Raw genomic sequence first — 27,324 nt, 5'->3', positions numbered from 1 at the left:
AGAGTGTAGCTGCTGGGGGGGGGGTAGCGTTTGGGACCCCCGAGAGGACAGAGGGTTAGGCACTAATGGGGGGAGGTTAGGGATAGGCACTAATGGGGGGAGGTTAGGGTTAGGCACCCCTAAGGGAGGGTTTTTAGACTACTTAATTAATGCTGTCGGGATTCCGCTGTCGGTATTTGATCCGGCAGCTAAATAGCCGCCGACATTACATACCGATTCCCCTACGAATAAGTGTGTGTGTTCTGGGAAAGGGGTTTGTTATTGGTGAAGGGCACTTTGTTTCGGTTTTGACAGTGCAGGAGGCATTTAAGGGTCGGGATAGGGCAGCTGGTGCCCAGTTTTCTGGGAGTAGCCAGCACAGGGACTGCGTGGACGTACGCAGTATGCTGGGCTCCCAAGCCGGCCAGCCTGAGTAAACTGAGGCTTACTCAGCTGGTCGGCCGGCCAGCGCTATCCACCGATGGTCACGATGGTGATCCCAGCCTGCAACATCCGTCGCAGTGCTGAGATCACAAATGCAGCAGGGGGTGTCATACACCAATACTTGTGTCATTCTCAAAACTTTTGGCCACGGCTGTATAGATATGAACACGCACATATAGTGATTACGTCAGACTTCACCCAAATACAGACATAGGGACTGCCAATCCAGCAATTCATACAACTGATAATGCATTAACTTTAGCACAATAGGTGCAGGCCAGGAGCCTCCCGGCCCCACGGAAAGACAGGCAAGCCTCTCAGCCGCCGACCCCTCCCCCCGTGATTACCTGACAATCCCCCGCATCGGGGGGGGGGGGCGGTGACGCGATTCACGCTGAATCGTGTCATTTTGGCCCCGCCCCCTGCTTCACAATCCCTGTAATATCGGCACCGTGTAGCAGGGGCGGAGCCAAAATTACGAGATTGCGTGGTTCCGTCCGCAAATGACATCAATCTGGTCGGCTCGCCCCCTTGCACCAGCCACACACCCCTGTCATGCCGATCCGGCTTATCCCTCCCGGAAGGGGCAGCTAGAAAGTCGGCAACCATGCATTGCATCCATGCCACACATGGGAATTATTATCAGACACCACTACACACACCATGGGCCAAATGTAATAGGGTGAGAGTTTAGAAAATGCGAGAGTTTAGCAGTAAAACTCTCACACTAATACAATGATCGAGTTGTATTTTCAAAACAGGAAACACCTGGATGAGTTTAAATCTTGAGAGTTCTTTGAGTCTGAAAAACAACAAGTTTGTATGTTCAGTGACTTTATTACATTGGCTGAGTTTAAAAATGTGACAGTTTTCTCTCACATTTTCGAAACTCTCACCCTATTACATATGGCCCTATGAGTACGATTCAATTCAATCAGGGGCGTTTCTAGAGAGGAGGGGGCCCGTGTGTAGTCTCCGACACGGGCCCCCTCCTCTCTGTCCGGCGGCCGGCAGCACACTGAGCTGTGCGCGGACAGCGCCGGGGTTATAGACTCTGGGCAATAGAGTGCGCCGAGAGTCTATACAGTATGCGCAGGTTACCGGGAAAATGGCCACGGCAGCCATTTTCCCTGTACTGCGCATGTGCAAACGACGGGAAAATGGTCGTGGCAGCCATTTTCCTGTCGTTTTTACAGCACCGGACCACCGCACCGATGTGGGACTCAGGAGAGGTAAGTAATCCTATAGGTGCAGGGTGTGCGGTGCCCGCACCCATTATAGATACGCCCCTGAATTCAATGCTATGTTGAATAGTCCCAGGAGGAAGTTCCCAGAGCTATTCAATTCTGCGCGCTGCTAAGTTGGAGATTGACGGTTCTCGCTACTTAAACTGGGTGCTAAGTCGCGAGAACCGGCATTCTCCGACTAAAGTGCCAGCCGCGCGACTGGCACTTTGTCGGATTTCTCCTTGCATCCCAGGAGGATGAGAGAAGAAATCCTTTAGCTGATCAAACATCGCCTTGAATTGAATAGCTTTGGGAGCTCCCTCCCGGGGCTATCCAACAACGCATTAAATGGAATCGCGCCCTATGCTGGGCTGGTTACATGCTCAGGCTTCACCTTACAATGACCAAAAACCCAAAAAAAAAAAAACGTCCTTATAAAAAAAAAAAAAAACACCTCCACAGATTTCAGTAAGATATAAATAGCTGCACATTTCAGTTGGTTTCGTTTAGTCCTAATATTAAAGGAGGTGCCAATAGTATGTATTTTGAGTTGACAAATATGGCTAAAAATAAACAAATATGCAAACTCATTTTTCCTAAACATTATCCTCTAATAAGTCAGACAGACATACATCTGTATATGTGTATCCAAAAACATAGTAAATAACTCACTGCTTCCATTCATTACAGGGGGCTCCATTCTTCCTCAGCATTCAATAAGCGTAATGCACTGCCTCACTCTGATTAATCCTCCCACGAAGGCTGCTGTAGGGCTAGCCATTGCCCACCAATGGTTAAGAACCACTGATGGTTAACCATCAAAGTTAGATGGTTTTGCCATTTATGGCAAAGATCCAATGGTTCTCTGCCATTTGTGGCACAGAGCTCCCCAATATTCTTTTCCCCCTACTTAGCGCCAGGACACGTAGCCTAGCTCTTCCCCCCCGCCTAAACCCATTGAGCTACGCCCCTGATTGGCCAGCTGTTCGGACAATAAAAGACCAGGGCTGGGTGAAACCATCAATGTTGAACTGTCATTGGTTTCATACCATCACGGTTAACCACCAAGGGTACCATCGATGGTTAATCCACCGTTGGCCATCCCTAGGCTGCTGCTGATCTCTTCCACAAGTTAGAGAAGCATGTGACGAGCTCCACCAATCAATGCTCAGCACATGCCTCTCTGACCTTCTGTGCTGTCACATTGCGCTTACTCAGCTCCCAGCAATGCGCTGCAATTCTGCAGTGTCCCAACACATTGACTGGCGCCTTTCTCAATTGTAGGGGGGATGCGCAGCCCCCTTGCCAACCCGTTCCGGCGCCTATGGACGCAGGCAATTACACCAGGGGAAGGGCTGATACTAGCATTTGCAGATTATCGCAGACGCGACTCCGACAACAGACGCAAAAGCGAACTCAGCTGCATCCACCCCTGAATCTCATTACTAACCACAGTTAGGAATTCATGTCAGCACAATTGTTCCTGTGCCCTCTACAGGTCTCACATCTCACCTGCACAAAACCTTACAAGGCAGCAGGGTAGTGCGGCCGGTGCCATCGCACAGGGCACCACAGGTCAGAGGGCACTGTTTGGACCTGTCAAATTTCTTTTTATTATCATTCTTGCTTGTAGCTTCCTCTTATTTCATCCCCAGCATCTCCTGGCCTCTCCTATCTCTTCCCTGGCCCTTCCCCATGAAGCCATGGCCCTTTTTTGGGTGCATTATGTCCCTTTGAAAAATGAGGGGGGGTGAGCGCCAATGCTCTTTCTGGCACAGGGCACCAAAATGTCTAGTTACGGCTCTGCTTCAAGGTAAGTACTCCCAAAGCAGAGAGAGAGGGGGGGTCTGTCTGTGTGGTATATACACCCATATCATACATCAAGTCATTTATGCATACACAGGTAGTAATATGACCGTAACCAGCTTGTGCAGACCTAGGAAAGCTCCACGTCCCCGGCTTCAGTCCCTACACATCGCCGGCCACCCAGATTTTATCCAGTGACGTCGCCGCTTTAAGTAGTCGGCCCAGGTCTGTCTGCAGCGGTGTCTGGGAGGTGTGGCCACATCTTCTCCCTAACAACGCGCAGTGTTTACCTGGAGACGGGACCCGGAAGCGGGAGGTATGCTGAGGAGGGCGCAGATAATTGGGGAATGACCCTGGATCATGTGACCGTGTACCGGGGACTCTCACCCCCGTAGACACAGAGCGGGACTGGCTGTAGTAAAAGAGAGCTGCCTCCTGGGCAAAGAGGTGTGAGAGGGCTGACGTCGGCTGGATATAACATGGATACACGGGGTGTAATGTGTGGAGTCCGGCATGGACTGCATACAATAGGTACACAGGATGTATAAAGGAGAGTTAACCATGTGTATAACATGGGTACTCGGGGTGTTGTAATATGGGGAATCCAGAATGTGTATGACATAGATAACAACAGAGTGTCACCAGTGTTTCCAGCATGTGTATAACATGCATGGCTACCGTATACAGAATGTAATATGGAGTGTCCAGCATGTGTATAACATGCATGGCTACCGTATACAGAATGTAATATGGAGTGTCCAGCATGTGTATAACATACATGGGTACCGTATACAGAATGTAATATGGAGCATTCAGCGTGTGTATAACATACATGGGTACCGTATACAGAATGTAATATGGAGTGTTCAGCATGTGTATAACATACATGGGTACCGTATGCAGAATGTAATAAGGAGCGTTCATTATGTGTATAACATACATGGGTACCGTACACAGAATATAATATGGAGCGTTCAGCATGTGTATGACATAGATAACAATATGGTGTCACCAGTGTGTCCAGTATATATAACATACATGGGTAACGTATACAGAATGTAATATGGAGAGTTCAGCATGTGTATAACGGGTATTCAGGGTGTAATAGGGAGGTTTCAGCATGTGTATAACATGGGTACACAGAATGTAATATGGAGTGTCCATCCAGAATGTGTATGGCAGGGTGTAATATGGAGTGTGTTCAGCATGTGTATGACATGGCTATGGGGTACCGTACACACATGTAATATGGAGTGTCCAACATGTGTATGACAGGGTGTAATATGGAGTGTCTGCCCAGCATGCGTATGACAGGGTGTAATATGGAGTGTCTGCCCAGCATGCGTATGACAGGGTGTAATATGGAGTGTCTGCGCAGCACCAGCATGTGTATGACAGGGTGTAATATGGAGTGTATGACAGGGAGTAATATAGAGTGTCTGTCCAGCATGTGTATGACAGGGTGTAATATGGAGTGTCTGCCCAGCATGTGTATGACAGGGTGTAATATGGAGTGTATGACAGGATGTAATATAGATTGTCTGTCCAGCATGCGTATGACAGGGTGTAATATGGAGTGTCTGCGCAGCACCAGCATGTGTATGACAGGGTGTAATATGGAGTGTATGACAGGGTGTAATATAGAGTGTCTGTCCAGCATGTGTATGACAGGGTGTAATATGGAGTGTCTGTCCAGGATGCGTATGACAGGGTGTAATATGGAGTGTCTGCGCAGCACCAGCATGCGTATGACAGGGTGTAATATGGAGTGTCTGCGCAGCACCAGCATGTGTATGACAGGGTGTAATATGGAGTGTATGATAGGGTGTAATATAGAGTTTCTGTCCAGCATGTGTATGACAGGGTGTAATATGGAGTGTCTGCCCAGCATGCGTATGACAGGGTGTAATATGGAGTGTCTGCGCAGCACCAGCATGTGTATGACAGGGTGTAATATGGAGTGTATGACAGGGAGTAATATAGAGTGTCTGTCCAGCATGTGTATGACAGGGTGTAATATGGAGTGTCTGCCCAGCATGTGTATGACAGGGTGTAATATGGAGTGTATGACAGGATGTAATATAGAGTGTCTGTCCAGCATGCGTATGACAGGGTGTAATATGGAGTGTCTGCGCAGCACCAGCATGTGTATGACAGGGTGTAATATGGAGTGTATGACAGGGTGTAATATAGAGTGTCTGTCCAGCATGTGTATGACAGGGTGTAATATGGAGTGTCTGTCCAGGATGTGTATGACAGGGTGTAATATGGAGTGTCTGCGCAGCACCAGCATGCGTATGACAGGGTGTAATATGGAGTGTCTGCGCAGCACCAGCATGTGTATGACAGGGTGTAATATGGAGTGTATGATAGGGTGTAATATAGAGTTTCTGTCCAGCATGTGTATGACAGGGTGTAATATGGAGTGTCTGTCCAGCATGCGTATGACAGGGTGTAATATGGAGTGTCTGCGCAGCACCAGCATGCGTATGACAGGGTGTAATATAGAGTTTCTGTCCAGCATGTGTATGACAGGGTGTAATATGGAGTGTCTGCCCAGCATGCGTATGACAGGGTGTAATATAGAGTGTCTGCGCAGCACCAGCATGTGTATGACAGGATGTAATATGGAGTGTATGATAGGGTGTAATATAGAGTTTCTGTCCAGCATGTGTATGACAGGGTGTAATATGGAGTGTCTGTCCAGCATGCGTATGACAGGGTGTAATATGGAGTGTCTGCGCAGCACCAGCATGTGTATGACAGGGTGTAATATGGAGTGTATGATGGGGTGTAATATAGAGTTTCTGTCCAGCATGTGTATGACAGGGTGTAATATGGAGTGTCTGCCCAGCATGTGTATGACAGGGTGTAATATGGAGTGTATGACAGGGTGTAATATAGAGTGTCTGTCCAGCATGTGTATGACAGGGTGTAATATGGAGTGTCTGTCCAGCATGCGTATGACAGGGTGTAATATGGAGTGTCTGCGCAGCACCAGCATGCGTATGACAGGGTGTAATATGGAGTGTCTGCGCAGCACCAGCATGTGTATGACAGGGTGTAATATGGAGTGTATGATAGGGTGTAATATAGAGTTTCTGTCCAGCATGTGTATGACAGGGTGTAATATGGAGTGTCTGCGCAGCACCAGCATGCGTATTGCAGGGTGTAATATGGAGTGTCTGCGCAGCACCAGCATGTGTATGACAGGGTGTAATATGGAGTGTATGATAGGGTGTAATATAGAGTTTCTGTCCAGCATGTGTATGACAGGGTGTAATATGGAGTGTCTGTCCAGCATGCGTATGACAGGGTGTAATATGGAGTGTCTGCGCAACACCAGCATGTGTATGACAGGGTGTAATATGGAGTGTATGATAGGGTGTAATATAGAGTTTCTGTCCAGCATGTGTATGACAGGGTGTAATATGGAGTGTCTGCCCAGCATGCGTATGACAGGGTGTAATATGGAGTGTCTGCGCAGCACCAGCATGCGTATGACAGGCTGTAATATGGAGTGTATGATAGGGTGTAATATAGAGTTTCTGTCCAGCATGTGTATGACAGGGTGTAATATGGAGTGTATGATGGGGTGTAATATGGAGTATCTGTCCAGCATGTGTATGACAGGGTGTAATATGGAGTGTATGATAGGGTGTAATATGGAGTGTCTGTCCAGCATGTGTATGACAGGGTGTAATATGGAGTGTATGATAGGGTGTAATATGGAGTGTCTGTCCAGCATGTGTATGACAGGGTATAATATGGAGTGTATGATAGGGTGTAATATGGAGTGTCTGTCCAGCATGTGTATGACAGGGTGTAATATTTGAGTGTCTGCCCAGCATGTCTATGATAGTGATGCACAGGGAAAACACAGTCAAAATATACAAACTCCATAAACACCACACAGTTAATGCCCTGGTGGGAATCCAATCGATGGTCCCAGTGGTATAAGGAAAGAATGATAACCATTGTGCCACCATGCAGCATGTGTATAATGTTGGTACCAATTGTACAATGAAGGTGTCTGGTCTGTGTATAATTGGGTACTATGGCCCTGATTCAGAGCCGGACGCTCTGACCAGAGCGCTCGCTCTGAATCAGGGCCCACCTCCATAACTATGGAGCGTCCTCCTGGACGCTCGTATAGCTGTGGGTCACCACCCACAGCCTATACGAGCGTGCAGGATGATGGTCGCGATGGTTTTGACCATCGCGACCATCGCCAGTGCGAGCAGAAGCCTGCGGTTGAGTTTCTCAACCGCAAGACCAGGAGTGATTTTGGCTCTATCAGAGCCAAAATCACTCCCACTGACATCACTAGTGATGTCAGTGGGGCCGGCTTCTGACGGTAGGCGTTCCCGTGGGAACGCCTCCGTCTGGCAGGCACGCCCACCAAAGGGGGCGTGCTGTCAATCAACATCGACAGCACGCCCCCTTTGATCAGACACAACGAGCGAAGGAAAGTCCTTCGCTCGTCACGTCTCGCGCATGCGCACGACGGAGCTCCCTCCGTCGTGCGCATGCGCAGTGCACACCATCGACCCACTTGCGAGCGGACAGCCGCTCGCGAGTGGGTCTGAATCAGGCCCTATGTGTATGCTATGGAGTGTCATTAATGTGTATTGTAGGGCTACTTGGGATATAATCTATGGGGCCATTATGTGTATAATGTGGGTTCATAGGGTATTATCTGGAGTATCCAGCATTTATATATATAATGTGGGTACACAGGGTATATTCTGGGGTGCCCCATGTGTATAGTGAGGGTACACAGGGTTTAATCTGGGCTGTCCAGTATATATGTATTGGAGATGCACAGAGAACAACCTGGAGGTGCCTAGTATGTGTATAATACGGGTGATATGGGTACACAGGGTATGGGGTGGCCAGTATGTGTATAATATCGGTATATGTTAGTCTTCATTCTAGCACCCTGCACCTGTCACAATCTTTGCAGTTCCTCTTTCCTGCCTGGGGTGTCGCTCTCTGCTCTGGTGCTTCTACCACACACTGGTCTGTATATCAGAAGGTTGTTGCATCAGCTGAGTGTGCTAGAAGCACCAAAGCGGAGAGCGACACCCCAGGCAGGAAAGATGAACTGCACAGGTTGTGATAGGTGCAGGGTGCTAGAGTAAACACTATATAGGATACCATATACTTGCCCGATCTGTGTATGGGTATATTGCAGTGCGTAAAAAGGCTTCTTTAGATCAAATTTCCTTAATCCTGTAGTATATGGAAGTTTATTTACTGCTGGTAACAGGTTGTAGATTGTGTACTTTCCGGCAGCTCTGCAGAACTTATTCCTGTGCACTACTGATATATAGTGCCCAACATCTAATGCTTAACCCAGAGACAGACCCTTCCCCCTTCAGACAATGCTTATTATGCTTTGAGGAGCCCTTTGCTGTGCCAGTTGCCCTTGGTATACTTCTAGTACAGTGGTTCTCAAACTCGGTCCTCAGGACCCCACATAGGTCACGTTTTCCAGGTCACCCAGCAGGAGCACAGATCAATTCATTACTCACCAACACATTTTAAAAGATCCAAGGTGGACCTAATTATTTCACTTGTGATTCTGTGAGGAGACCTGGAAAACATGGACTGTTTGGGGCCCTGAGGACCGAGTTTGAGAACCTGTGTTCTAGTATGTTGAGTGCTTGACATTCCTCACTGAGGCCACTTAGTATTGCTGTACCCCCCCTGGTTGTACCAGACCTCTTAGTATTATCCCAGTAATGCAGCTTCCATTTCCCCTGCCAGGTTGATGTGGAGTGAAAGCAGGGTCCGGGATGTTGCAACCTCTCAGTGACCGGGACAGTGGCTATGGAGAGCTTATTGATCCTCCTCCCTCACTCTGGAGTATGGTGGAGGATCTGGTGCCCAAGAGTGAGATGGCTGAGATCAAGAGGATTCTGGGAGAGGCCACTGTTGACCTCAGTCTGGACCTTTATGCAGAGGTAAGTGTGACTGCTGTGTACATTTGCTGAAGGGGCTCACAACAGAGCGCTGTAATCTTTATTAACTTATCATGGTACAGATGCCTCCAGTCCAGGGCAGCCCCTTACCCGCAAGCTTAGCTACAGTGGGTGCAGGGGATGCCATTGCTATGGGTCATATAGTTGTTTACCAAGTTCCCGGAATTGCCAGCTAAGCAGTTGGCCCATTCCCCTGCCTGAAAAGGGGAACTCGTCAGCGCTCATATAGGTGGTGGTCTCTATCCCTCTTTGTAAAGCTCCACACTGATATGATACCTCTCTCATGCTCTTGGTATACTCTTAGACGCACCGCTGAGCTAATCAGTGAGCTTAGTCAGACACTAAACTTCTCCTTGACTACAGCCTTTGTATAGTGAGCTGGGGACATAGGGCCTGATTCAGAGACGGACGCTCTGAAAGAACGCTCGCTCTGAATCAGGGCGTTTCTGTTTTTTGTGTGAGGCCTTCTGGCCGCTCGCATAGCCCACAGCTATTGCGAGCGGCCAGGATGATGGTCGCGATGGTCAAGACCATCGCGACCATCAGGACTTGCGAAGAGACCCTTGTGGTAGGGTCTCTAATAGAGCCGGAAGCTCTTCCACTGGTGATGTCAGTGGGGCCGCACACAAATGGCAGGTGTTCGCGTGGGAACGCCTCCATTTGTGAAGCCACCCCCCCCGCCACGCCTACAAAACGGGGCGAGCTGTCCATCAACATCAACAGCCACCCCTTTTGTAGTGAGCCATGGAGTGAGAGAATTTCTCCTTCTCTACTGTTTCCTTCTTCTATGCTCCTTTATGTCCTTATCATTGTGTCCTTATCATTGTGTCCTTATCATTGTGTCCTTATCATTGTGTCTTCCTTCTGTTGTCCTTATCATTGTGTCTTCCTTCTGTTGTCCTTATCATTGTGTCTTCCTTCTGTTGTCCTTATCATTGTGTCTTCCTTCTGTTGTCCTTATCATTGTGTCTTCCTTCTGTTGTCCTTCTCAGTATCTGACTCTTTAATTCTTTCTTAACTTATTTTCTATTTTCTGATTCTTCCCTTTTCCTGCCCGGTCCTCCGCCATCTCCTGTTCTCTTACACAGACCGGCAAAGTTCCTATAGATTAATGGCTTTACAGTGTGTATTCTGCATTTAATGTAAATGCCGATTCCTTCCTCTATGTGCTACAGTACGATACAAGACTCTCAGACAATGAAAATAAAAGAGAACAGATTATTTTTATTTTTGCTGTGTATTACCCTCGTCTCTGCTCCCATCTGCAGACAGGGTGTTACTGAGACAGACACGTGCAGTAAAGGGTTAAGGTCTAGGATATTGCTGTAAGAATTCACATCTACTGTATATCCTGGGAATGAATATAGAGGGATTTCCTAGAAGCAGCATCTGAGAGCAGACACCACAGAACACTGGGCCATATTGTCCTTTATTCCTATATTGGCTATTTAGCATGGCCAATATAGGAATTAGCAATGTGGAACCAGGGATTTAAGTGGTCCCATGGTATACGTCAAGGTGGCTTCTAGCTTGGACCCCATAGCACAATACTCTCCACAGCTGCTGTGTAAAGTGATGGAAGCCATAAGTATGGATGCTTGTATGACACAGCAAGGTTATTAGTTGTACAATGAAGTGTTGTAGACCTATGGGTGGTATAGAGGTAGACACTCGGCTGGTGGAACGCCTGCAGTGCCATTTAGCACCATCCTGTCACAGGAGTAAATGATAACCAGTGGGAATGTTCATTTCTTCACCATGAACAAATAGTATTTCTCCTAGTCTCATTGTAACACATTAGATGGGTGATATGAAGCAGGAATAGAGGGCCTGATTCACTATGCTGATGACTATCGAGTAACTTCGGCCCCTTGCGCACTATTAGAACAGGTCTGACCTTAATCAACTGCTAAACTCGTCACGCGCAGTGAGTACAAAAGCTGTGTAAGTCGTCACAGTGGCTAATTTATGTACGCCCAAGTAACAGCGTTCAAACGGACAGGCACCTCCCCCGAAACGCTGACCTGACGTCACTCATTCTGCGATGGCTTTGTGTCTGTGTAGACGATCCCACGATGGCTTTGTGTCTGTGTAGACGATGGCTAATTTATGCCCGCCCCTATAATGGCGTTCAAATGCACTTGCTCGCCTTTGTTTCGCCGACTATCCCCCCTGTCAATCACTCTGCGATGGATCTGCGTAGTCACTGCGATCGCTGTCCCGAATCGCAGTGGAGTCTTTGCGCACTCTTGCGATCGGTAATGAGTCAGGCCCTAAGTGTAGAGTCCCGTGAATACACAGTGTTGATCCATTGTGGGTGGCTAAGTGGGAATTAGAGCCTGAGCAGGTGCTATTAGGCCCTGGCAACAAGGACCCAAGTCTCAGTAACTTATTACATATACACTTAAACTGTGGTTTGATTCACAACAGCATTATATAGAAATATGTCCCTGATTCTCTACTGTGTACAGAGTGACTATGGAGGGGTTCGTGGGTCATCTGAGAACCCAGCTACACCCCTGCATGATGGGTACTTGTTAGCCTTTATACGCTTAATTGTTAAGATATTACAATTACTGTGTTCTAGAGGGGCATCTAGCGAATGATCCCACCCCCTGGATTTAGTTATATTTCTCTAGACCCATCCTCCTCCTTCTAGAATTCATACCTTTTATAATTCACTCACTGACATAAACACATAATTGGATATTATTATAACAATGGTTGAATACTGCGTTCTGGTTGGAGCTGGGGAGGGGGTGGGGTTTGCAGGAGGGAGGGGGGGATGATGGTGGCTGAGGGGAGCGGGGAGGTAGTTTGTGCGCAGCTTCCCTAAGAGGTGTCCGGTCTCTAAATTGTTATCTGAAGGTTTGGAAGGGTAGCACTGAACAGGTGTAGGTGGGGGATGGTGGTGAAAGGTTGAGGAGGGGGGATGAAGGTGTACGGGGGGAAAAGGGGGGGGTGAGCGGATGGGGGAAGGCTGTGAGGTGGGGTGGCTGTGTGTGGTAATCTATACTGGTGTGGGGTGGCTGTGTGATGCTGGCGCGAATTAATACTGGACAGTGAATACAGGGTGAACAGGTGTTTATTGCAGTGTACAAATAAGAGACACAGTACTTGTGCAAGTCCCTCCTGGGCTCAGAACCGTATGAAGCTTGTTACAGTCCAAGGGGAAAAGGCCATACCCTGTTGGTGAGGGGGGGTTGAATAGTTCCCAGCCTGTCACCAGCACACAGTGAGGAACACGCGGATGCATGGGTGTCTACATCGGCTAAGAGAGCCGCGGGTTTACCCCCCAAGAAGGGTCCTGACCCACCGCCAAGACATCGAAAGTTACCTGCTACAGTAACCACCACCCCGCCCACACCACCGGCAAGGTGACGCCATGCATCAGTACGAGTGAGACGAACCACCGGTGAAACACCCACACTTTTGATCCTACCTTGAGAAGCCAGGACCGCATGGGCACCACAGCACAATGCCCCCGGTCCAACACCAGCGCACCCAAGCGACAAGGACACAAGGCTCCAGCTGGACCCCTGCTCCACCCACCACACTTACCGGTAAGTGATAAAGTCTAAGCAGGACGCTGCTCTAGCACTGGAACACCCCGGACTGTGCATCCACGGAGCCAGCCAGGCTACCCCCACCTTGGAACTATTCAAACCTCCCCCCCCCTCACCAACAGGGTATGGACTTTTTCCCTTATACGGTTCTGAGCCCAGGAGGGACTTGCACAAGTACTGTGGACCTCATTCAGAGTCGGTCGTTGCGGCCGCTCGGTCGTACGCCACCGATGTTCGCTAAACTGCGCATGCGTAAAATTCGCAATGCGCGTGCGCAAACTAGCTATTACGATCAGAAATTGCTCTCTCCTTGAACACAGCCAGGTCGTTAGTTTGAGTGACAGAATGAGGCGTTTGTGGGTGGTAACAGGGGAAGGTGCTTGTGAACTGGGGGAGTGGAGATCCGAACGCAGGCGTGCCTGACTATGCAAACGGCGTTTTATGGGAGTGCATAATTAACTAAGTAGTGTCATGGCACATGTGACATTGGAGGCTTTTACACTGACTTGATCATAGTGCTTAAGAGAGGGTATAATCAACCTTAAGCTCTACGAACAGCTCCGATGGTCTCAGTTAATCCTTATATGCCCGGAGATGACGTGTAATGCGAACAAGAAGGGGGTGTGTTTTTAGTCTTACGGCCTCATCCTCTCCTCGCTCGTCCAGCTAACGATCTCATCTCATTTGCATATCCGGCCCCTTTTACCTTACGACCGAGCGGCCGCAACGACCGACTCTGAATGAGGTCCTGTGTCTCTTATTTGTACACTTCAATAAATACCTGTTCACCCTGTATTCACTGTCCAGTATTTATTCACGCCAGTATCACACACCACCCCACACCAGTATAGAGTACCACACACAGCCACCCCACCTCACAGGCTTCCCCCATCTCCCCATGCGCTCGCCCCCACCCCCCTGTACACCCTCATAATTGGATATTCGGCACTTGTTTGGACAGATCTATTTTATTTTTTTATCTGCTATTAGACGAGAATCGCCTGACTGATGAATATACCCCATGTCCCCCCTGTATTATTTTCACAGCCAGACGGAGATCAGACTGCACCTGGCAGGAATAGTGAATATAAATGATACAGACAACGTAACATTACTGTTATACTAAGTAACCCAGAGGCAGCAACTCTCCGCGTTGTGGCATAGAAGATGAACTATAGCAGATATAGGACAGTGGTACTTACTGACTTTCCATCTTGTATAAACTATTTCCTGACTATTTCCTGTTTAATGCTAGTTTTATTGTACACAGAGGATTCAGCCAGTGGAGGAACGTTTCAGGGCCTCTGTGTCCATGTAATCCTATTATTAATGCTGTTATAAAGTGTCGTTGCTTCCCCCTCTGTGTTATTACTCTCTGATTCCCTCTCCCACCTCCTGTCTGCAGATGGAGGTCCTCCTGGAGCTGTGGAGAGAGGTCAGGTCCATGAGTCCATCCTGCCACCACAGACCCCTCAGCAGCAACAGCTCCATCCTAGCTGACCCACCTGTAATAAAGGACATGGTGAGACAGGAGATCCGGATGTTACTGCTCAGTGTGAGGAGAAAAGCTCGGCACCAAGGACTGTGAGTCTGTCCTGTTTGTACCTTGTGGACCTGTTAGAGATTCACACTTAGTACCCCATGGACGGCTAACTTCCTGTGTGTTATTATGGGGGGACTGGATGCCCTGACAGGGTGTTGTCTGAGATCCCGTTTCTGTCTGCATTCTTTGGTTCCTCCGTACAGAAGCATCTTTGCTGTTACATAGTCGTACAAAGTTGGATTAAGTCCAAATGGGGCCTAGGCAGGGCAGTGGCTCTGGGCCCACTACTTTGATCTCCAACTCCTGTTCAGTCTGTCCATTCATCAGCCAGAGATATGTGTAATTACATACCAGTATGCCATCCAGGAGAGTGCACGTCTAGTTATATATCAGCCCTTTGCTTCTCCCCCACCCCCTCCCTAGTTCCCACTTCCTTTATATTTGAGCAGAGCATGGAAGGCTGAAGATTAATACATAAGGTGGGCAGCTGTGCCCAGTCACCCCATACCTGCCAGGACCCCGGGCTCTGGCCTAGACTGCTCAGCTGACAACCAATCATATTTTGTTTTAAAGATGATTTTATTTGGAAAGCAGATCATATGTAAACAAAGCAGGGAACCTGCAGGACACGAGAACATAACCAGCAATCTGCTTACAGTAATAACCCGGGACTGAGAGCAGACGTGGGGCCGGATACAGAGCCAGCGGCAATGCCTGTGTTCACGTAGTTCAGCAATTATTGGCAACTGCGAATGCGCAAAAAGCTCTGCAAGCCCAGAGTGTGCGCACAACGGTGCTGTTGCGATCTGGTCAGACAGCTTCATTCACAGACGCGCAGCCGCTAGCATAGGAGGCCGCGATCAGACCGCCAAAGGGCTGGTGCAAGTTTCGATGACGCGACCGATGGTGGCGTATAAGGGCGCACCAATCGGTATTACAGCGTGCACGGATGAAAAACGTGACTCAGTCCTTGCACATTCGGCCGCACGGATGTACACAAGGGAAGGAGTCAGTAGGCCATTTGCATAAACTCAGAGACGGACGGCCGCCAATAGACAATGCTGCGTTCGCTTTGGCGTGGTGAGAACAGCAACTTGTTATCCGAACAGAACATGTCAAAATCATGATTGGCAACCAGGCTCCGATGTTGCTGTGAGCCAGGATTTAGGGCATGCCGGGTCTGCAGCTGCTTGTTATACTCACTGCAGTACTTTCATTATGCCCGTTTACATAAACAGTGAATCATTCATTTAACCCAGGGGTCTTCAACCTTTTACACAGTATGGGCCACATTAAAAAAAATCAACGAAGCCGGAGGGCCACTAAGCTATATGCCACACAGTAGCACAATCTTGATTCACCCAATTCACATTACACCACATAGTCGTGCCCTTATTCATGTATGACACACAGCAGTGCCCCTTATACACAATGCCCACATTTGTGTCCCTTATACACAATGCCCACAGTAGTAGTGCCAGTTATACACAATGCCTACAGTAGTAGCGCCCCTTATACAATGCCCACTGTAGTGGTGCCTCTTATGCAGTGCTTCCAGTAGTGCTGCCCATTATGCAGTGCCCACAGTGGTAATGCTTCTTATGTAGTGCCACCAGTAGTGGTAGTACCCCTTATTCAGTGCCCCGAGTAGTGCTGCCCCTTATGTAGAGCCCACAGTGGTAATGCCCCTTATGCAGTGTCCCCAGTAGTGGTAGTTCCCCTTATGTAGTGCCCACAGGAGCGGTGCCCCTTATGCAGTGCCTCCTATGCAATGTCCCCATTAGTGGTGCCCCAGTATTAGTGCCCTCTAGTAGTAGTGCCCCTAATAGAAATGCCCCCTAGTAGTATTAGTGCCCCTAATAGTAATGCCCTCTAGTATTAGTGCCCCTAATAGTAATGCCGCCTAGTAGTAGTGACCCCAATAGAAATGCCCCCTAGTAGTAGTGCCCCTAATAGTAATGCCCCCTAGTAGTAGTGTCCCCAGTAGTGAAGCCGCTTACAAAAAAAAATAATATATACTACTTCTTACCTTAAACCCCGCTCCCACGTCTGCTGCCTCCGGCCCGCCCGGCTGCTCTTCTGTCTGAACTGTGGGAGAGACATCATGACATCTCTCCCATAGTGCACTGCACACACTGCGGGAGCTGGAAGCCGGAGCTCAGGAGTGAGCTCCAGCCTCCGACTGGCGGTGCGGTGCAGGTAGGGAGCCGGGCGCCCACTGGTAACAAAATGTCAGCGGGCGCCCGGCAAATGGAGCCTGTTGGCTGGCCGCGGGGAACAGCTCCCCCCAGTCGGCGGGCCACCCCAGCCCTGACAGAGCTCCGCGGGCCACAGGTTGAGGACCACTGATATACCCTATTAACCTGATAAAGTAATCTCCCTCCACATCTTACATTGTTGCAACAAACCGTTTTATTTTCCCCATGTGATTTTATGGGCCTATTTTGTTAGTGGGCCCTAGAGCTCCCCAGCCTCCATGTTACCATGATGGAACCTTTTATCTCGTCTGCAGTAATAGTATTATATTGGATCCGGTGACAATGAGGCGTAAGTTGCATTTCATCCTACGTTATATCGGCGCTGGTCGGCTAGTAATACATAAAGTCACAAGAGTACAGAGTAGTGGAGGAGATGGAGAATATAGTATTGGTTCTTCCCTTGTCTTGAATGTCTAATCCTTTGTGACCTGGGCTATTCGGATCACCAGAACAACTCGGCCTTTTAGTAGAAAATGTTCATGTAAACTCTTCCCAACATCTGGACCCCTCTCTGTGTTATCCAGCCTGTAAACGCTGTCCTATTCCATTACAATAGGCACCTAATTGGTTCTTTCATAGCAACTGGTCTGTGCTGCGAGGCATGCAGAAAGGGAGGGGTCCGGAACAATGCACCCAGCCCCAGTCTCAGCCATCAATCCTCAGAGACAGTGACTGTTCTATTGCTGGAGCCTTCTATAACTTCTCTCTCTCTCCCTCTTTTGTTTCCATCTTTATTACTGGCTGACGTTCTCATTCTAATCTCCATCTGGGTGACGTACCTAGCCCCCATCGCTGTCTATTGTCCGATATTGCACAATGGGATTCTGTTTTTATATCTTTATATATATATAAATATATTTATATTATAGATTTATTTTATTATACTGTGAAAAAAAACAACACACAGCACCATAAATTCATGTTTCTAACAAGTAGAACCCCTAGTTTTGTGTATTCTTGTTTTCTTTTCTTTTTGGCATTTATTGACTCCGAAAGGGTATTAGCTGGTTGCGGCTGGGTCTTTATTGTTGTGAAAGGTCATGACCACCCACTGCCAGAATAACTAATCCAGTTCTCATTTGTGTTCTCAGCATGGAAGCCTAAATATCTAACTGACACATTAGGCCATTCACACAAAACTCTGCTAGTGCACAATCACTCTGGAAATTGGCTGCTATAATCTTTGGGGCTGATTTTGGCCGAGTGCACATACATGCAGGACTAATGCCATATACTCTCGCATGCCGCAGACTGGCCAGCTGTATTGTTAGAGTTATGCTACGCTGCACTGTACATCCAGTTGTGCACCTTATATTTTCTCCCCTGCACACTATGGATTTCCTGGGTGCAAATGTTTAGCTACTGTAGATTAGCTCCTTAATGTAAATCAGCCTCTTTTTGTGCCTGTTCGGAGAAAAAGCTGTGATCCAATAGACCTATAAAAGTACATTTTTGTGTCTGACTGATGAATTAGCCAACAATAATACCCCTTTTCCACTGCTGCAATAACCCAGGTTATTGCTGGGTTTTCCTGGGTAGCGGCTCAGTGGAAAAGGGTCCCTGAAAAATAACCCGGGTCAAGCAACCTGGGAATCCAACCCAGGTAGCTACCAGGGATGGACCTGGGTACTGATGCAGTGACCTGGGTTGGAAGTTGGAACCATATCCAAAAAACCAGGTTACCCAGGTTTTTGGTGGAAAATGGGTATAAGTTTTCTCTAACATCTGCTCCTAGTATGGCCCAGATTTATCAATGAGTGATATTCTCGTTATCACTCGTTCCTAATCTTAAACGGTGTTCCAACCAATCCGCTCCTAACTGTCATGTGTTTTAAAAATGACACAAGCTGATTGGTTGGAGCACCATTTAAGATTAGTAGCAAGTGATAACAAGAATGTCACCCGTTTCTAAATCCGGGCCTATATACCTGATGTATAGCGCGAATACAGTGCCACATGACAACCATCATTTTATTCTTTAACAGAGGTGTCCTGTGGTGCTTTCGGATATGTAGGGAAATGGCCACACCCAGCTAATCCCTTCCTGCTTCCTTCCTCTATCAGTCTAACCTCTCGCTCTTTTCCTTAGTGGTGATCAGCTTACCCGGCACATAGAGCTTTCTTTCAGTCTATTTCCGCATTCCATGTCATTATTGCATTACGTCATGTGTGACACAGATGTTATTAAAGTAAACCTATAGAAACATGGACATATGTAGAGGCGTGTGGAGGCCCCTCAGCACCACAAATAGCTGATAAGTAATAATATGTGTGTGCGTGTATTTCTCCATTCCAGAGTGGCATCTTGTTTACCACACAGTTTATTAGCCATATCATGTGACCCCAAACAGCCAATAGCTGGAGTAAGCTATAGATAAAGGCCTGTAGCTGCAGGATATCAATTAAGTAATCACTTCAGGGAATTAACGGCTTCACTAATGTCTAATCTCTTTATCCTCTTTCTGGATGTAATTGAACCAGGTACATTTAATCCACTGACCGTGAAGCTCTGAGTGAGAGTCACAGACATTTTTATATATAATATATATATATAATATATCTATCCAGAATTACCTATGGATAATGATGGTGGTCAGTCCGCACAAAGCACAAATAGCCGTACGTCTGTTTTCCTGTGTGGAGAAAAAAGGTTTTTGCGCATGAAATAAATTCTACATTATTGATAGCCAGTTCTAATTGGTATGCAACTACAAGTCCCAGCATGCACTATCAAACGTTACCATAGGCTGCCTACCTTCATAGAGTAAAAGATTTCTTGTAAGATTACATTCAGTTCGGTTTTTTTGGGACGTAGTCAATGTCCCGACAGCCAAAATCCCCGAAGGTAAGTAGCGGGGGTTAGGGGGAGGGTTAGGGGTTAGGCACTAGGGGGAGGGTTAGGGTTAGGCACTAGGGGGGGATTGTAAGGTTTAGGGTGCTGGGAGGCGGAGGTTAGGTTTAGGCACTAGGCGGGGAAGTTAGGCAGGGGTCTTCAACCTCCAGCTGCTGTGGAACTACACATCCCAGCATGCACTGCCATAGTTTTAGCATGCTGTTATATCAAAAAGGTGGCAGTTCATGCTGGGATGTTTAGTTCCACAGCAGCTGGATTGCCAAGGTTGAAGACCCTTTATGCACTGGGGAGGGAGGGGGAGGGTTAGGATACTGACCGACAAGTGTCGCTATCCTAACCCTGTCGGGATTCTGACCGCCTGGATCTCAAGTGCTGGTATCCCGTATCCATCCCTCTGAGAACTAGTGCGGAGATAAAATGTCATGTTAGCCATGTAATATGTATTGTCATTTCTGTGTGATTGCAATTATCTTCTTCTAGTGCATTTACAAGGTTGTAGCAAATGTTTAGTTGGTACAAGAAACATGTTTTTTTCCTTTACACCAATTTTCATAAATGTCCCCTTTGTGGACCTATCTCTAGTGTTTGTATGTTCTCCTCGTGTTTCCATGGATTTTCTCCAGGTGCTCTGGTTCGCGAATATTATTACTATTACATATTCTCTAAAAAGCTCTGTATAAGGCATTGCTTCAATAGATGATCACTATAATGATTGTATACAGGGCCGGTTCTAGACATTGTGGAGCTCAGGGCGAAAGTTCACAGTTGCGCGCCCCCCCCCCCCCAAAAAAAAAAAAAAAACACAACATTTTTTTTGTAGATGACGTTCCTCTGCACGCGCTGTCAGCACACGCGCTTCCGGAAAGGGAGCGTGTCCTTGCGGAACACCCCCAATTCATCAAACTGTGGGGCGTGCCCAGCACGCCTGAAGGTGCTGGGCTTCCCCCAAGCTCTCCCCTCATGGCGAATAATTGCCATGTGCAGTAATGCGCCTTACACAGTAATGCCCTTTATAAACAAATTATGCCACACGCAGTAATGGCCTGTATAACACATCATGCCACATGCAGTAATGCCCTTTATAAATACATTATGCCACACGCAGTAATGCCCTTTATAACACATTATGCCACACGCAGTAATGCCCTGTATAGCACATTATGCCACACACAGTAATGACCTTTATAACACATTATGCCACATGCAGTAATGCCCTGTGTAACACATTATGCCACACGCAGTAATGCCCTGTGTAACACATTATGCCACACGCAGTAATGCCCTGTATAACACATTATGCCACATGCAGTAATGGCTTTTATAACACATTATGCCATATGCAGTAATGCCCTGTATAACACATTATGCCATATGCAGTAATGCCCTGTATAACACATTATGCCATATGCAGTAATGCCCTGTATAACACATTATGCCACATGCAGTAATTCCCTTTATAATACAGTATCCCCAATTCAAATTACGCCACACATTAGTCCCTTATTCATTTTTATTTTATTAACAGTTTCTTATATAGCGCAGCATATTCCGTTGCGCTTTACAATTGGATACAGTGGTGCCCCTTTTACACAATGCCCAAATTAGTGCCCCTTATACACAAGGCCCACAGTACTGAGTAGTAGTGCCCCTAATACAATGCCCACAGTAGTAGTGCCCCCTGTAGTAGTGCCCACATTAGTAGTGCCCAGTAATAATGCCCACAGTAGTGCCCACAGTAGGAATGCCCCCTATAGTAGTGCCCAAAGTTGGAATGCCCCCATGTTTTTTTTTTATTATGGGTTTTTTTGTTTTTTTTAACCTTCTGGGGACTCAGTGGCGCCCTCTAGTGGCCGGCGCCCCAGGCGACTGCCCTGTTAGCCCACCCCTAGAACCGCCACTGATTGTATATACAAGAAGCAGTCACATTGTAGACCAGCTTATACCCAGCGTATCGTATTGCTGTCACAGGGACGAGGACCACGCCCTACTGAAATATAACCCGAAGGTGGTGAGTTTTGTGATGGGGGTGGAGCAGCCGGAGAGCCGAGCGCGGTCCAGGAGAAGCGGGTGGAGCCGACCACCATCCGGGTTCCGAGCAGGTGATGAGCGGTAAGTATGGGCCAGAGTTATACTGAGACTGCAATTCATGTGTAAAATGTTATTCACATGTACATGTATGTATCTCCCATGTTTAATTCTTGACATGTTCAGGAGAGTGGCACAGTGGTTAGCATTATATACATATGCACACGGTAGCACAGTGGTTAGCATTATGTACACACTCACAGTGGCACAGTGGTTAGCTTTATATACACATGCACACGGTAGCACAGTGGTTAGCATTATGTACACACTCACGGTGGCACAGTGGTTAGCATTATGTACACACTCACGGTGGCACAGTGGTTAGCATTATATACACATACACATGCACAGTCGCATAGTGGTTAGCATTATATATACACATACACAGTAGTTAGCATTATATACACACTCACGCTGGCCCAGTGGTTAACATTATATATGCACAGTGGATGGCATTATATATATATATATGCGCACAAAGGCGGTGGCACAGTGGTTAGCATTACACACTCATGGCAGCACAGTGGTTAGCATTATATATATATATATATATATATATATATATGAACACAGATGGTGGCACAGTGGTTAGCATTACATACTCATGGCAGCACAGTGGTTAGCATTATATATATATATATATGCACACAGATGGTGGCACAGTGGTTAGCATTACACACTCATGGCAGCACAGTGTTTAGCATTATATATATATATATATGCACGCAGATGGTGGCACAGTGGTTAGCATTACACACTCATGGCAGCACAGTGGTTATCATTATATATATATATATATATGCACACAGATGGTGGCACAGTGGTTAGCATTATACACTCATGGCAGCACAGTGGTTAGCATTATATATATATATATGTATGCGCACAAAGACGGTGGCACAGTGGTTAGCATTACACACTCATGGCAGCACAGTGGTTAGCATTACACACTCATGGCAGCACAGTGGTTAGCATTATATATATATATATATATATATATGCACACAGATGGTGGCACAGTGGTTAGCATTACGCACTCATGGCAGCACAGTGGTTAGCATTATATATATATATATATATGCACACAGATGGTGCCACAGTGGTTAGCATTATATATATATATATATATATATGCACACAGATGGTGGCACAGTGGTTAGCATTACACACGCATGGTGGCACAGTGGCAGAATTACTGCCTCACGGCACAGTGCCATGGATTCTACCTATTCTGGAGTTCATACGTATTTCCTCCATTTCCTTCTTTTTTTTTTTCCCTAACGCCAAAAAAATGACACTGCTGATAGTTTGTGGTAGAGAATGTTATACTGTAAGATTCATGGACTTCTATCAGTGCATCTATGTACAGCGCTGCCTAATTTGCTGGTTAATAATAATGGTTGCTGGCACTGTGACACACACATTTCAGCACAGGAATTAATGCTTCTTATGTCAGCTGCACCTTCAAACTCACAATGTGCATATGATGTTTGTTTAATGCTGACACTCAGACATCTCCCTACAGAGCCCTCTCCTCCCTCTCAACGGACTCCAGCATCGGAGAGGAGCTGGAGGAGCTGAAGGACAAGCTTAAGGTTTCTGACATTGACGAGGTCGTGCTTCACCTCCAGTGAGTGCTACAACCCCCAGCCTTCATTATTTCTAGTAGCTTTGCTGTAAAGTCGCAGACAAACTGTATTTTATATTATTTCATGCATATCTTTTATTATAGAGCATTCTTTTAGATTTACTGGCTCTGAGCAGCCGAGTTTACGTAACTTAGGTGATGTCATTGGACACAGTGACATCATCAAGCACAGCATCGGGAATACTAATAGAGGCCTGATTCAGAGGTGGACGTTAATGCAGCTATGACTGTGACTTTCCCCACATTTGGACCTTTTACTAATGCCGCAGCCGATGGGTTTCCCAAGAGACGCCGGCTGCTTCGCTTATCCGCCACTGTGCTGACGCACCATCGGTCACTCCACCGAACTTTGCACCAGCCCTATGGTGGCACAGAATGTTTGTCTGGAAATGACCGCTGAAATTGGGGCAACTGCAGAAAAAGATGCGACACCCCCGCATCTGGCCAACCCCCCGTTATCTTTCAGGAACACCCACTGAAATTGCCTTTCTCTGCATCCAGCCTGAAAACATCGGTCGCTTGTGTCCAACATCGACACTGAGTCCACCTCTGAATCCGGCCCCTACTACTCCCAGTGTTATTCTCTATCTGCCTCGGGCATATGAAGCTCCTCAGCAGTTCCACTAGAGTTGTCCCCATTTATATGAGGAATTGCTATAGATAATGCAGGAGGTGGTTACTGATAATTATTACAGTGAAAAAAGTGCTTAACATTGAGCACATACAGGTTGTGTGTAGGTCGGACGCAGATGGTGATAGGACTCTGAGAGCTCTTAAGGTGCCCATTCACGGTGCGATAAAGCAGCCGATCCGATGGATTGGTAGAATTTGGCTGCTATATCGTACCGTGAATGGGCCTGATGTCGGACAGAGCATGCACCTGTGGGGTCGTACATCGCACCCCCAGATGTGCGATCCCATGCAGCGCTGTGGGGGGATCCGGCATATCGGACGGTCGGCCACCCGATCAGACCGTGTGTGGGGACTGCCCGATATATCGGACGTCGGATCCCCAGTCGCGTCGCACGGTGCATATCGCACCGTGTATGGCCGGCTTTAGTGGTTGTCCAGCAGCTGCTGGAGCCTGGAGTTATTGCAACTTCTGAAAACAAAACTACTCCAGACAAGTGATTGCAGCCACCAGGTCCTGCATTTCATTACTGCGTGTGTGGATTACAGAAACTCGGCTCTCTAATACATGCACTCCCACATGTAGAAGTCTGGCGTCTGATTCCCCCCCCCCTCCACCCCCACCCCCCCAGGGCAGCCTGTCTTGTTTTGCTGCTCAAAGCTACACATTCCAGGACTGTAGATGTAATTCCTGATGTATTACATACACAGCCCTTGATTCTACAGAAATTAGGAGGTTACTTACAGGTTGGGTCAGTGTAAGGTGATGACTGATCGTGATAATACTTGATTTAATGCAAATAAAGCGTTTTACAGTCCTTCGCTCAAGCTGCCAGCAAATAAACGGATAGACACACTAAAGCATATTATTATTAATTTTGTGTGTAATGAGTGTTAGTATGGTTATATTTATACTGCTATAACACAGCATCCAGAAAACATGGAATATCTGAGGTAATACAGTCAGGGGAGTCCTCAGCTCTGTGCCGGTAACAGTAGCAGTGGCATGCAATGAGGGCAATAGCTGGGGAGGCACACATGGAGATGGGTCTTGAGTGCTAGGAGCCTGTCTAAGTCTCACCCCCTACTCACTGTAACTCTCCCCTCACTACTCTAAGCTTCAGTGTCCATAGATTCTCCTGCCTGCATCACTGTGTCTTCTCTTGCTCTGTGCTCCGATCTCTAAAAACTGCAGTGCACTTCCTGGTCACATGACACTTCCAAGGTGTCCATCAGTGCTCAAGGCACGCCCCCCATACTTAGAGGCATGCATCTATAAGCTAACTCTGTGCAGCTTACTGCCTGTAGTGTGGCCCCGCCCCCAGCTCTGCAAGCAGTGTCTGACTATACAGAAGCGATGGGAGCTCCACAAAGCAGTTATTTATATAGCGCCCACATATTCCACAGCGCTGTACAGAGAAAATCTTACCATTCACATCAGTCCCTGCCCCAGTGGAGCTTACAATCTATGTTCCCTATCACATGCTCACACACATACAAACTATGGTCAATTTTTGTTGGGAGCCAATTAACCTACCAGTATATTTTTGGAGTGTGGGAGGAAAGCGGAGTACCCGGAGGAAACCCACGCAAAAAGGGAGAATATACAAACTCCACACAGGTAGGGCCATGGTGGGAATCGAACCCATGACCTCAGCGCTGTGAGGCAGTAATGCTAACCGTTACACCGTCTGTGCTGCCCCATCATAATTATAATACCCTAAAGCTCAGAGCACCAAAATTCCAGATCGCCTATAATTTAGTCCCATTAATTTAATGACACGATGACTGTATGCATACAGGCCAAGAACACTTACTGGCAAGCAAAATTGACTTTTATAACCGGCAGCAGTTTAATATATCACAATTACAGCCGCACACCTTCCTCTTCCACCAAACCACGAGAGTGGGTCATTCCTGATTCTTATCTCTATTACACAGTAATTAATTTATTCTCTTTCCCTCCTACTCCCTCTACAAATCACCCAATTCCGCATTTTCTGTCCCCTTACTTCCTTAGACCAGAGAGTCACTTACCTAAAGCAACAAGTTATAGACCTAGACTAGAGCCACTTACCTATAATAGGAGAGAGTCAATGACCTAGATTGGAGTGTGACTTATCTAGACCAGAGAATGACTTGCCAGGATCAGAGAATTGCTGCTCTTGAATGAATAGTCACAGATCTACAACGTCAGGTACAACCTAGACTGGGGAGTCACTTACCTAGACTGCAGTGTCATTGACCTGACTGTAGAATTGTTAACCTAAAGCAGACACTTGGCTAGACTTATTACTTAAATCAGAGAACAACTTACCTCAACTGGCGAATCAGTGACCAAGCCTGGAGAGCCACTTACCTAGACTAGATAGACACTTACTTAAACCAAAGATTAACTTACCTAAATGGCAGCATCCCTAACAGAGACTGGTGACTCGCTTACCTAGACCTGAGAATCAATGACCTAGACTGGAGGGTCACTTACCTTAGCCAGAGAATCACTGACCTAGAATGGTGACTCACTTACCCAGAATAGAGAATCAATGACCTAGACTGGAGGGTCACTTACCTGGTCCGTAGAGTCAGTATAGTGCATGATGTAGTGTGTGCACCAATCATGGCATTACATTAATGAACTGGCAGATTATTCTGTAGCGTTGTACATATATGGATGAACAATTAGACTTACAGGGCCTGATTCGGAGATGGACGCAGTGCCGGTGGTTACGCAGTTGAGGGATTATCGGTGATCTGCACATGCGCCTAGTTTTATTACCATTGTTGCTCGCAGTGAGGATTTATTCACAAAATGATTGATAGACAGGGACTGTTTTGGGGTGGGAATGGGGTGATGTGGGCTGGTGACTGAAATGCAGGCGTGTCGCAACCGTTTTCAGGGCATGGCTCAGCCCGCGACTGTGATCCTGTATTCCGTAAAGATGGCTTTGATTCTCCGTTCCATGCTTGTTACGGAATGGGTATGGGTATGAAGTCCAATTCTGGCCAACTCTAAGGGCCCCCGGACTTGCCTCGTTCGGTCCGTTTTTCGTTGTTGCAGCGTCGGGATTAAGATAAGCGTCAGTATTTCGACGCCTATCTTAAATCCCTTGTCAGGATTCAGATGTCGGTATTGAGACCAGTCTCTTAACTACATCCCGCTTGTTACATAGAGCAGAGAATATTGTCCATTTTTAGACATCTGGATACATTTTCATATTCTTTTCCATAGCAAGGTCCAAACCCCGAGTCTCTGGGGCCCTATTGCTGTCTGTGGTAGAATAAATGATCCCTCAGGTTC

General features: G+C 47.2%; 1 protein-coding gene across 3 annotated transcripts in view; it reads left to right on the top strand.

Moving 5' to 3' along the window:
- Window positions 1-3,698: 3,698 nt before the first annotated feature.
- The window catches only part of CCDC24 (coiled-coil domain containing 24), a 44,877-nt gene continuing 21,251 nt past the window's right edge, over window positions 3,699-27,324 (top strand). The window contains exons 1-5 of one of the 3 annotated variants that reach the window (XM_088460660.1): window positions 3,699-3,771; window positions 9,228-9,424; window positions 14,414-14,592; window positions 21,632-21,772; window positions 23,274-23,378. In XM_088460660.1, coding sequence (XP_088316786.1) covers window positions 9,257-9,424; window positions 14,414-14,592; window positions 21,632-21,772; window positions 23,274-23,378 — 593 coding nt within the window. In that variant the 5' untranslated portion in view covers window positions 3,699-3,771; window positions 9,228-9,256. The other 2 variants (XM_088460659.1, XM_088460658.1) reach the window with 2 other exon arrangements.

The sequence above is a fragment of the Taudactylus pleione genome, unplaced genomic scaffold (assembly GCF_031769625.1).
Source record: "Taudactylus pleione unplaced genomic scaffold, aTauple2 ptg000969l, whole genome shotgun sequence".
In the NCBI taxonomy this organism is placed as follows: Eukaryota; Metazoa; Chordata; class Amphibia; order Anura; family Myobatrachidae; genus Taudactylus; species Taudactylus pleione.
Note: the sequence above shows the minus strand (reverse complement) of the source record. Positions and strands in the feature narration are given on the sequence as shown.